Below are 12,168 nucleotides of genomic sequence, written 5' to 3'. Positions count from 1 at the left end.
GTGTGAGCCCCGGCTGATCTCTACCCCCTGGGCCTCGGTTTCCTCACCGGCTAAAGGCAACCATGATCTCTTTTGCGTGTGGGTGTCTGGAAATTTCTGGTCCATGTGAACAAAAGCATCCAGCTCTGGCAGGTACAGAATTTGTCTCCATACTGCCCTCATCTCACCATCTTTCTAGATACTCCTCTCTGCTCTGAGCTCTTTGCGGGCAGGACTCGGACGAGCCGCTGAGCCACTTACAATGGCCAGGGCCACCACGGGAGCCCCTGTAGCCGTTGTGGCCACAAGCCCAAAACAGAAGTTACAAAACATTAGGGCAGGATGCCCTGAAAATGACCCACTTGGTCCATGAGGGAAGGACACTCCCTCCCCTCCCCGCCCTGACCCCAGGCCACAAAACCTTTGAACTCAGAGCTGCTTCGGAAAGACAGGATGGTTGGGCCAGGGAAGGGTCTGGAGTCAGTGAGGAGGGGAGAAGGGGAGAGGGAAGCGGAGAGTTCAGGTCAGATGAGTCCCAGTGGATGCCATGACTAAGGCTTGGACATGTGGATTTTGGCTTGTGTGAATTAGATGCCCGGGATGTTCCGCTGCCGTTCCGCGCCAAGACAGCTGCTTCACTCCTGGGACAAAGTGTTGTTCTGATTGTCCTTGTTTCATAAACTACAGAACTGAAGCTCAGACAGGCTGATGAATTCTCTTGAGACTACTTGGCTGAAAAGTACTAGGACCATCTTCAGGGACCACACTTGGGTCTTCGGAAAGCCTTAGGAAGCACTAAATATCAGCCAGTGTGAGGTGGGGTTTAGGGTTAGGGGAATGTCAAGCTAAACAGATCAGGGTAGAGCAGCACCAGAGGCCTCCTGCCTCCTAGAGACAGCTTGGCCAGGCCTCCAGCGCCCCACCCACCCACCCCCACCCCCACCCCCTGCTCCTGTTGCAATCCCAGTGTAGGCAGTGGGCCCAGTGTGACATTGTCTCAGGCCTGTTCAGGACATGCTTATGGGGGAAGGGGCGGAGGTGCCTCCCTTCCTGCCTGCTGTGGCCCTTCCTCCAGCCTAGCTTGCAGCAGCTTGGCTGTCTTCCAGGGGTCGCCAGGATGCAGTACCGGGAATGAGACTGTGGCCCAATCCTCCTGGGCTTGGGCTGGGTCTCCTCTCCTGCTCATGCAGTTCTGGGGAAGAGGGAGTTGGAGGAAAACCACAGACCAGGCTGTGGGCTCGGGTAGCTGAAAAAGAAAGGGTGACAGGCCCTCACCTAACCGCAGGTCAGGGTGACCCACTTGGGTCCCAGGATATGGCTCTAGTGAGGTGGGGAAGATCTGGCTCTCTACCCAGTGCCTTGAGTTCAAATCTTACTGTTTATCGCTCCCCTAGGGGCTTGGGCAGGCCACGTAATTTCCGTGTGTGCTGTAGATCTATGACAATGCCTGTCTCTCAGGTCCTTCAACCCCCTCCAGGAGTCCTGAATTAAACAGTACCTGGCTCAGTCTTGGGTATTCTAGCTACTACAGTGGCTGTGCAGAGCCTATATTGGGTGCGTGTGCAAGGAGGCATGGTCTATGGAGTAGAGTATGGGAAAGTCTGCACGCACAGGTGTGTCTGCATGCTGGCGTATATGTACAGGTGTGGAGGACAGAGTTGAAATTAGTGACTTCCTTGCATGGCTGTCCATGTTAATCCCTGCATCCTGGGATGAAGGATGTATCAGATGCATCACTGTTTGGCTAAACCCGCTGTCCAATAAACTCTTGGGATCCTTCTGTCTCTGCTTCCCCACCACTGATGCTACAGTCGCAGTGCCTGGCTTTCACGTGGGCACTAGGCATCCAGACCCCACTCCTGGTGTTCATGCGGCAAGTACTTTTATTTACTGAGCTATCTTTTCATCCCAGAACCTGGGCAGGAAGGAGGCTGGTGTAGTTTGGGCACACCTGCCTTCCGTCTGCTGTGTACATGTTGCGGGGGGAGCATGCACATCTTGAGTCTCTTAGTTGCCAACTCTGTCACCCCCTCCAGCCTCTCCACTCCTTTGTTAGGGGACAGGGCAGAGCAGGGTCATTCAGGCACTGGGGGTGGGTGGGTGGAATAAAGCTAGAAGATCACTGGACAGATGTCTGGGTGGAGGAGACGGTAGGAGGAGCCTAAGAAGGGTGTGAGGCCCTGGGAGAGCATTAGAGAAAGTTGGTCTGCTGTCTCTGTCCGCAGAACCTGCCTCTACTCACATGGTCCTAGAGATCTCTAGAACCTTCTGACCACACACAGAAAAAGTTCTAACACTGTTTGTCCAGGTCCACTGCTCGCCATTTGTACCATCCTTGGGAAGTAATAACCTCTTTGTACCTCAATGTCCCACATCTCTACCTTGATAGCATCATTGTCAGAAGCATTAATGTTTCTAGTCTGTGTGACAGGCTTCGGCCTCAGCATCCAAGTCCCTGACTGGTGCAAATCTGTCATACGTACAGCCTGGAGATCTTCCCACAGTGTTCTGGGACAGGGACACTCACAGGCCACAGAACCCATTATCACTCACTGTTGGGAGAAATGATGGGTTCTTTGATAAGACAGGGTGGGTCTCAGATTCCTTCTAGGAGTTGGATCGCCCCTGTCCCTCCCAGGCCCTAGGGCCTTAGACTCAGGGTCAGGACCAGCTCCTCTGAATCCACTGAGGTCCCAAACAAGGGGAATCTCTGCACACTGACCCCACCCAGCCCCAGGCAGTTCCCAGACGCTGACAAGTGCCCAGAGCAGACTGCTTGTATATGAGGCTCAGAGAAGTTCACAGAGTCCTTGGGGACCCTGGGAAGGAAGGGTGGTTGTCCACAGTGTTCCAGAGGTGGGGTGCCAAAAATTAATTGTTAGGTCATGGGGTAGGCAGGGGTGTGGGGGAATCTGAGATCAGCAGTTCTGAGTGATGGCAGCAGTCTATGGCTTTTCAACATTTGGGGAGATTTGACCAATGGGATTGTTCTCAGTCCCACCTGACAACAGGAAATAGCCAAAGCGTTGTCTTAAAATTATATTTTATTTATTTAATGTGTGTGTCTGTGTGTGTATCGTGCATACCGCAGAGCAAATGTGGAGGTAAGAAGACAGCTTGTGGGATTTGATTTTCATTTTCTGTTGTGTGGGTCAGAGATGGGTCTCAGGACACTAGGCTTGACGGCAGGTAGGTAACTTTACTGAGTTACTGATGTAACTGCTGAGCCATCTCACCAGCCTGACCACCTCCCTTGAGACCATAACACTGAAAGCACACTACATTTCCACTCATGACTGGCGGGTTGGGGTGAGCTGGGGTTGCCGAGTAGGATATGCACATCCATGGTTATTAGGGCCACCATGCTGTTTCCCTCGAGGGCACTTTCCTCTCTGCTTTTCTGAACTTGTACCCAGGAAAGGAGAACCTGGAAGAACCTAAAATCAAAGGCTCATGAGACCATGGTCCAGGCTTGGGGATGCGGCTCAGATTTCTTACCTAGCATGCACAGAGCCCCAGCACTGTGTAAACTGGATATGGTGATACATACCTGTAATTCCAGCACTTGGAGGGTAGATGCATCAGAAGTTCAAGGTCATCCTCAACTACATAGAGAGCTAGCTTAGGGTACCTAAGACTCTGACCAGGAGGCAGTATGGTCCAGTTCACTTGAGAAGAGGCATGATTGCATTTTGTATCCTGTTCTGCCAAGAGCAGAGTTAGTCAGGATCTGGGGAATTCCATAGCCCACAGTGGCTTCACAACTCCTTGCCTTGCCCTTCTGACTCTCACACCCACAGGGACAGAGGGTCACTGTCATCCTCACTTTATGGACAAGCAGCCTGTTCATGCTTGTGAGTCCAGGCCGTGGCTGAGGAAGAGTTTAGCACAGGCGTGCTCAGACTTTTGACATTTCTTTTTTTTTTTTTTTTAAGATTTTTGTTTATTTTATGTAGGTGAGTACACTGTAGCTGTCTTCAGACACACCAGAAGAGAGCATCAGATCCCATTATAGATGGTTGTGAGCCACCATGTGGTTGCTGGGAATTGAACTCAGGACCTTTGGAAGAGCAGTCAGTGCTCTTAGCCACTGAGCCATCTCTGCAGCCCGACTTTTGGACATTTCAACATGAGGCTGTCATCTACACAGTTGATGCCCTGTGCAACTGAATTATAAAAAATGACCAAAAAAAAATCTCATGTTTTAAGTAATTTAGGATTTTGGGTTGGGCTGCACTGAGTGCCATCCTGGGTGTCCTGTATGTCACAGGTTGGATAGATACAGAGTGGGGCCCTCCAGGATATTTTTCTCTAACTGCTGACTGGGCAAGTTTCAAGAGTTCCTGGTTCTGCCTAGGTCTTTCCACATTGCCTCTGAGAACCAGGACAGGTCCCAGGGGCCTGAGGGGACAGGTGCCTGCTGCCGGGGTGGGATGGGGTGCGGCAGTGTGACTACCTTGAGGTGGGGAAGGGGCTCTGCTGGGAGAAGAGGATCTCCTCTGTAACTGGGCTAGCCTCAGGCTCATGGAAGAGACTTTGGGGTCAGTTTGCCTGAGACTGGCCATCGGCCCCTACCAGTTCTCATCCAGGAATGGGCAGTACTCCGCTGTCACGGGGGAACCTGGCATGTCTTTGGCTTCATTCAGTGGCCCCCTTCCTGTCAGGGAGTAGGGTGGACAGACACCTTCGTGTAACTCAGGCACAGGTTCCAGCTGGCTTTTCTGGGAGCCGTTGCTCAGGATTTTAAGTTGGTAATCAAGGAGCCGTGGTGCTGGGGAACATGGGTAGCTGGAATCTCTTACTGCCTCTGCTGCTGCAAATCCTGAACTCTGTGCCGCAAACCTCCCATCACCCCAGAGCCTGACTCCTCACCCTCTGTCACAAAGCACTAAGGTTCCACACTGAGATGGCACCCAGCAGTGTCTTCCCCTGAAGCCCCTTCCTACTGTCTGCGCCCCTCCCTTGCAGCTGCTTTTAGAGCCTAAGGGATCCTCCCTCCTGGGCTTGTAAACTGTGTTCTTTTGTCCTCAATGGGTTAGACACAGGGTTTTGGTATTAGGGGTACAGACTTGATTCCACAGCTGTCTGGGCCTGAAGGGCTTTGAAATGGGCAGAACTGAAGAGAAAATACAAAACCTGGCAGGGGGTGCTGCAGGGGTAGGGTTAGTGGGCAGGTGTATCTGGGAGGGAGAGGCTGTGTCTAGCTTGAGTTTTGAAGCAGCAGCAGCAGGATGGCCAGGCTGGGGAGAGAGGGAAGGATGTTGCAGAGGGAACTTCAGGGGCAGTGGCCCTGGGTGAGTGAGATTCATGGCCTGATGAGGCAGCACAGTCACGGTTGCTTTCTGGGTACGTTGTTAAAGTGCTGACTGGATTCTTATTCCCACCTTCCTCTCCTTTTCTCAGGTCTCTGGCCATCCGGGTGTCCGGCTGGAGTCCCCCTGGGGGCCTGGATCCCCAGGATAAAAGTCCAGATAGCCTGCCAGTCCTTGGGGACAGATGGTCTGGAGCGGTGGTTCGCAGGGTGCTGTCTGGGCCTGGGTCAGCCAGGACAGAACAGAAAGAGGTGAGATCCCTCTTCTTGCTATAGGGGCAGGAGTCCTGCTTCAACAAGTGTGGACATTGGTTGGTTGAGCAGCATCCACGGGTGGGGTTTCTGGGGACTGACTGAAGTAGAAGTTGCTCTGCCCTCAGCCTGCGGTGACTAACATCTGATTTGGTAGAGTAGGGGGTGGGGCATGGTGACAGCATCCTGACAGAGCTACATCCCTAAAATCATTCACTGTCTGCTTGGCCTCAGCCAAGGGCAGAAGGCACTGGCCTGGAGGGGGCAGGCCTGGAAGCTGAGACCCAGCAGAGGACCTTGCTCTGGAACCAGGGCTCTACCCTCCCCTTCCTGCTGGACTCAAAGGGTAAGCCTGGCCTATGGGAGAACCTGTTGAACTCATGAGACCCAGCCAGTCAGGCCTCCTTCAGTCTGGGATGTGGGTAGGAGTAGAAGGGCCCAGAAGTAGATGCAGAAGCCCATGTCCCCGTGCCAGCAGGGTTGTGGCCTCTTTTTGGTGTGCACATGTGTTCTCTTTCTGCATTTATTAAGCACCAATCATGAAGGGGGTATGACATTTGGAGTCCAGAGACCTTTTGAGTCCTGGGGCTGATTGTTAGGGACTCAAAGCTTCAAGCAAATCACTTAACTCTTCTGTACCTAAGTTCCTTGCTCAAAGAAGGTCCTTGCAGCCCAGGTCTATAGAGCGTCATATCAGCCCGAGTCCCTTGAAGCTGATCCCTGGGCTCACTAGCCTCCTGTGTCCTCCCTACCCTGCCAAACCCAGCCTGTCAGTCCTTCCATGAGGCCCTGGATGCCTGGGCAAAGGGGCCGGGTACTGAGCCCTTGTACATTCGAGCCAACTTCTCCCTGCCGGAGCGGGCAGATCCCCATGCCCTTTGTGTGAAAGCCCAAGAGATCCTGCGGTTGGTGGACCCAGCCTACAAGCGGAGGCAGGAGTGGTTCTGTACTCGAGTGGACACCCTCACGTTACGGGACCTGGACCGAGGCACCGTGCCCAATTATCAGAGGTGATGTCGGAAGCCTGGGCTGGGGCCCTCTTTCCCAAGGAGTTCCCCACTGCCTTCTGGGACAGGATGATTTGGAGGAGAAGACACGGGCTTACTTCTCTTGACATGTGTGACCCAACCTTCCTCCTGCAGAGCTCAGCAGCTTCTGGAAGTCCAGGAAAAATACCTGATCTCTAGCAGACACCGAAGCCCTCGAAGTAATGTAAGCAGGGATGATGGGCCAGCAGAGGCATTGGCAGTGGAGGGAGGGGCAGGCTGCATATTCTGTCGTCCCTGAGAAGAGAGAAGAGGGGAGGCCTCTGTGACCATAATTGATCTCCTAGGTGCCCAGGAAACAGAGAACATTAGGATGTTGATGCAGAATGGTTGAGAGATGAAGTGTATGGAACGGGCCCGACTCTAGTTAGTCTATGTCTTAGTACACAGTGGGCACCAGAGAACAGTCATTTTCTCTTTTTCAGTCCCTAGGGTGGGTCACCACTGTGCCCATGGTAAAGTGAGGTCCCTTGATAAGGTCCCTGGGAGACCCCATTGCCAGGGAGTGTGTGTTCAGGGGGATTGTGAAGAGCATGCAGCCGTGCATGCTCACCCCTCTGCCCTTCACCTGCCTCCTGGACAGCAAGCAGCTTCTATGAGTCCATGCATGGCTGGGGCCCAGTGCCGGCTCTGGGGCTTGCTCCATGACGGTCAGGCTTGGGCTGAATAGTGTGAGTGCCCTTGGTTTTCCTACCTAGGGTTTTGCTGTTAGTTTATTAGAGGAGAGACTGTGCTGGACTAGGCTGAGGATGAGCTTGGGGAATGAGGGATGGGGGTGTGTGTGGAGTGAATGGAACAATAATACGGCGGCGGTGGTGGGTGTGGGGGGACAACGAGATAGGAGGGGAGGTGGATGGGGCTATATGCTGACCTGTTGAGTCTGAACTGCAGTGTCAGGATGCCCCCTCAGCTTTCCCCTGTTGCTGGGATGGATTGTGAGGATCTCCCTTCCTTGTCCACGTAGCTGAAGAAGCGAGCCCTGGGGCTGGTGAGGCCCAAGCCTGCTGGAGGCACTGCCGGAGACTCAGGGGAACAGCTACCCGCCGAGCCCTGCTCAGGTGAGTCTGTGGGGACGGGGAACATCCCCTCTGCTCAAGTGCCCAGTGTGCCTCTGGGTGGCCCCTGGCTCAGCAGTAGGAACAGTCCTGAGTGACAAGGCTCCCTGATGGTGGGATGAAGAGAGCCCATGGGTAGGGAGCTGGTGTGTATGTGTGTGACTCCGAGGAGCGTTGACAACTAGTGCCACCCACCACACTGAGGAGAGCAAGGGTCTGGGGAGGAGCCAGATGAGAAACCGGCACTTCTGAGGGGCACTGGGGATGCAGACGTGAGGGAAAATTTTGGAAGAGAGACCCTTTCAACTGGAGCCTCCTAAGAGGGGGAGGAGCCTACCCCTACAGGAGGTGAAGCTCACACACAGTCACAGGAGCGGTGTGGGTGGTGTCTTTGGAGGAGGGTGGGTACAGTAGATGGGTATGGAGAACATCTCCGAGGTCCAGGACACTCAGCAACCCCAGGACACTAGCAGATGAGACAGTGAGTGTAGTTAGAGCCAGGTGCCCAGTAGCATGTGCTAGGGACCTAGGAAGGTGTGACTTGAACTTTGGGTGGCTAGTGGAAGTTACGTGGGCTGCCGGTGCATGGCTCTGAGCTGCAGGCGAAAGCCCCAATGTTGCCGGCAGCTAAAGCCAGAGCAGGCCAGATGCTGAGTTCTCCCGGCACTCATGCAGTGCTTTTGTAACCACTAGGAGGATGTGACCTTTGCCCTGGGATGTTGGGAAGTCAGCAGAGCATTGAAAGCAGGGAGTCACATGATTGTGTTGAAGGTTGGAAGCCTCTCCCTAGGTGCTGATTGCAGAGTGGCCTGTAGGGGGCAGACCTGAGACAGGATCAGAAAGATGCCTTCTTCAAGAGCTCCAGTTCTTTTCTGAGTGTGTGTGTTTGTGTGTGTGTGTGTGTGTGTGTGTGTGTGTGTACAGGATGCAGAAAGGGAAAATAGGCAGAAAGGCAGAATATTATGTTGACTTAAGGACCCCATGGAGCTCCTCACCTCTTCCATACCCCTCTCTGCAGAGCTGGAGCGAAGCCTAAAACCCTACAGCCTGGTGCGGCCACTATTGGTGTCCGCCCTGCGGCCTGTGGTGCTCCTGCCTGAGTGCCTTGCACCTCGCCTCATCCGTAACCTGTTGGATCTGCCCAGCTCCAGGCTGGATTTCCAAGTGTGCCCTGCAGGTGAGCCTGCCACCTGACCTGGGTGGGTGGCTATATTGGTACGGGGTCGAGGGACGTGCGTCTGGGTGGCCCTGGACAGCCGAGCCTGTGGCCCTGAGTCATGCATGTCCTTGTTCTCCACAGAAAGCCTCTCTGGAGAGGAGCAGTGTACATCCTCAGCTCCCGGAGCCCCCAAAGCCTGGCCTGCCACTGCTGGGCTGGGCAGCAGGATCCGTGCCATCCAGGAGTCTGTTGGGAAGGTAAGTGCTGAAGGGGACAAGGCTGCCTTTGGGACCAAGAACCAGCATCTGGGCCACGCCTTGGGTTCCTCCGTGTCCTCCCTGTGCTAGTTTGGTTGGGACAGTGACCCTCGGGGGTTACTTAAGGGTTGGGCTGGTATCTCTTACCTGAACATCTTTACTCCTGAGTTTCCATTGCTCTGCCTGCTGGCTGGAGGTGCAGGGGTGTAGCCGATGGGGATGAGAGTAGAGACCCAGGTCCACAGGGACCTGGTCTTCCCCAGCGCACTCCTGACTCTGGGTCTCCAGTTTCCTTTGGCTCTTTATTGATGATGAAGCAGGACTTTGTCCTGGGAGGTGATGGCAGGGTGGGTATAGCAGGCAAGGGTGGGCCCAGGAGTAAACTGTCTGTCTGTCTGTCTCTGTCTGAACAGAAGCACTGTCTGTTGGAGCTGGGTGCACGGGGAGTGCGGGAGTTGGTACGCAGTGAGGTCTACCCCATCGTCATCCATGTGGAGGTGACTGAGAAGAATGTCCGTGAGATCAGGCGAGTGGTGGCTATGTGTGGGTGCCCTCTCTGGAAGCCTCTGTCTCTGCACCTGCCACCTGTCTGCCTGTCCATCTGTGTGCATGCTTGTATTATTTATGTGTATTGTGATTATCTTTAGAGTGGGCTAGGTCTGTAACAGAGGTAGGTCATGTGCATATATATGTATGCATCGTAGGTGTCTGTACTATGTGTCTCATAGATATGCATGTATCGTACATGTATCATGGGTATAATGTGTATCACGTGTGTGTGTTCTGGGTATGTATTGTGTGTGTATCATGGGTGTATAATGCATTATAAGTGTATCTTTTTTGCGTATTACTCATAGTGTGAATCATATGTGTAACTTTCATGCCATGTGTATATCAGGTATGCCACACATAATACATGCTATGTATTATGTACATATTGTATATCATATAGGTATTGTGCTTTTGTTGTATCATGTGGGTTGTAGTTATGTGTGTATGTGTATTGTGTATCAGTATGTACTGGTATGTGCTATGTGTGTTGTCTGTCATGTATGTGTGTGCGTGTAATGTGTATCGTGCACGTATCATAATGTGTATTATGTGTCTATGCATGTGTATGCACATATGCACCCAGCTCTGACCACCCCCTTCCTCTGCAGGGGCCTGTTGGGCCGGCCAGGCTGGCGGGATTCAGAGCTGCTCCGTCAGTGCCGAGGCTCAGAACAGTGGCTCTGGGGACTGCCGTGTTCCTGGGTGCAGGTGCCTGCCCATGCATGGGGCCATGCAGAGGAGCTGGCCAAGGTGGTGCGTGGCCGAATCTTGCAGGAACAGGCTCGCCTTGTGTGGGTGGAGCGAGGCAGCAGCAGAGGGGGCAGTGGCAGCAGCAGTGAGGCCTGAGGACCCATCTGATGCTCAGCCTCTCCCAGCCACTGTCCAGACCTCTTCCGTCAGATGCCTGGGCCTCCTCCAGCTGGTGCCTGGACACTCACCGTTTATACATGGGCTCACACCTGTGCTGGAGAGGTGACCAGCAGACGGAGACCCTGTGTCTTCAGTAGAATCAGACCTTCCCCAGTTGGGGCCTTCCTTGTCCCCCATGGACTCTCCAGTGTGGGACCTTGGTCCTGGGCTCTCACCAGAGTCTGTCATTGGTTCTTCACAGGCTATAGGAGCCCATGTACCTGTCCCTGACCTGCTGCTCTGGTCTCCTCGCTAGCTCCAATGTCCCCACGTTTCCGTTTGTGCGTCTTATGTGTGTGTCTGTGTCCTCTCCTTACACACTCACCCTGGAATAGAGTTCTCACACCGTTGTTCAGTTTTGCACACATTTCCTCATGGATGCCCAGTTCTGTCCCTCCACCTGGGCACACAATGTCTCTGGGGTCCTCAGCCTGGGTCTGTGTACCCAGCAGTGCCCAGCACCATGTGGCCTCCACAGTCCCCTGGCATTTCCTGTGTGTGCTGTTGTGCAGCTACCATGGCTGCCCTGGTCAGCTCCTACCTTTATGTCTATCTCCTTGTGTGTGTCACCTCTCATCCTGTGTAAACATCACCATCCTGTGATACTGGCACTAATCAGTGTGTTCTCCGCCCAGCACACCAGGACATGTTCTCTCACTGGCTTTCTGTCCCCCGCCTGCCTCTAGGAGGCCAAGGTGGCGGTGCTGCTAGGCCATTCGAATGTTAGGCTTGTGGGTAATTCCCAGACCTTTCAAGCTGTACACAATGAGTCATTAAAGTTTGTCATAGAAGTTAGTGACCTTATGCTTGTTTCCATCTCTGGCCCGGGGCCCCTGTCCCACTACTCCCCTTTGTCCCCATCCCCAGCACTGGCGGATTCCACCTTTCAGGTCCCTGCCAGTTTGCTCAGTTTGTGGGGAGGGTCACATTTCCCTTGGCTCCTCCCGGACACGTCCGCCATCTGTGCTGGAATCACCTTACCTGCCCCAGTGCCAAGTGGGGGGTGGCCCTCAGCCCTGCCTTCCTCATCAATAGAGTGTCCTCTGCTCAGGTCACTGAAGCCAGCAGACCTGGCTTGAGTACAGGAGACCAGAGCAAATTGTGGGTGTGTGGACGTCCCTGAGACAGTCTCCTGAGAGTGAGGATGGTCGCCTCCAGGGGGAGCAGTCCAGAGAGGCATCCTGGAAGAGGTGCCCCTGGGCTTTGAGGTCAGGATTTCACTTAGCAAAAATGCTTATTGTGTGTGCGTGAAGGAGCAAGAATGCAGTGTGTGTGTACAATGTTCGGGAGCCTCTTTAACCCTTTTGTTGTGGGTCCTGGGAATCAAACTCAGGCATTCAGCGTGTCAGCAAGCCACTTCACCTGCTGAGCCCTCTCGCCTGCCCCGGCATCCCTTTCTTTAAGGAATTTGCTGTGGCCATGCACACAAGGCCAGAGGGCAACTTGCGGTATTGGGCATGTCCCTGGGAATTGAACTCTGGTCCTTAGGTTTGGTGGCAAGCACCCTTACTTGCTGAGCCATCTTGCAAGCTCTCACCCATCATTTTGTAAATGATAGAGGTATCTTGCCTAAAACCACACAGCCAGGTTGTGGCCCTAGCTAGGATCTGAACCCAGCACCAAGCCTAGGTTTTTCCCTGGTGGCACT

The 12,168-nt window shown here is 53.8% G+C and overlaps 1 protein-coding gene across 2 annotated transcripts in view; it reads left to right on the top strand.

The window, feature by feature from the left end:
- Card10 (caspase recruitment domain family member 10) overlaps positions 1 to 11,315 on the top strand; it is a 28,887-nt gene extending 17,572 nt beyond the window's left edge. For both annotated transcript variants that reach the window (XM_076911601.1, XM_034517210.2), the window contains 9 exons: positions 5,383 to 5,542; positions 5,777 to 5,888; positions 6,309 to 6,552; positions 6,685 to 6,754; positions 7,553 to 7,646; positions 8,662 to 8,820; positions 8,944 to 9,059; positions 9,473 to 9,585; positions 10,220 to 11,315. In XM_076911601.1, the coding sequence (XP_076767716.1) occupies positions 5,383 to 5,542; positions 5,777 to 5,888; positions 6,309 to 6,552; positions 6,685 to 6,754; positions 7,553 to 7,646; positions 8,662 to 8,820; positions 8,944 to 9,059; positions 9,473 to 9,585; positions 10,220 to 10,457 (1,306 nt within the window). In that variant the 3' untranslated portion in view covers positions 10,458 to 11,315. The remainder of the gene's footprint in view (positions 1 to 5,382; positions 5,543 to 5,776; positions 5,889 to 6,308; positions 6,553 to 6,684; positions 6,755 to 7,552; positions 7,647 to 8,661; positions 8,821 to 8,943; positions 9,060 to 9,472; positions 9,586 to 10,219) is intronic.
- The last annotated feature ends 853 nt before the right edge of the window (positions 11,316 to 12,168 follow it).

The sequence above is a fragment of the Arvicanthis niloticus genome, chromosome 13 (genome assembly GCF_011762505.2).
Source record: "Arvicanthis niloticus isolate mArvNil1 chromosome 13, mArvNil1.pat.X, whole genome shotgun sequence".
NCBI classification, from domain to species: Eukaryota; Metazoa; Chordata; class Mammalia; order Rodentia; family Muridae; genus Arvicanthis; species Arvicanthis niloticus.
Note: the sequence above shows the minus strand (reverse complement) of the source record. Positions and strands in the feature narration are given on the sequence as shown.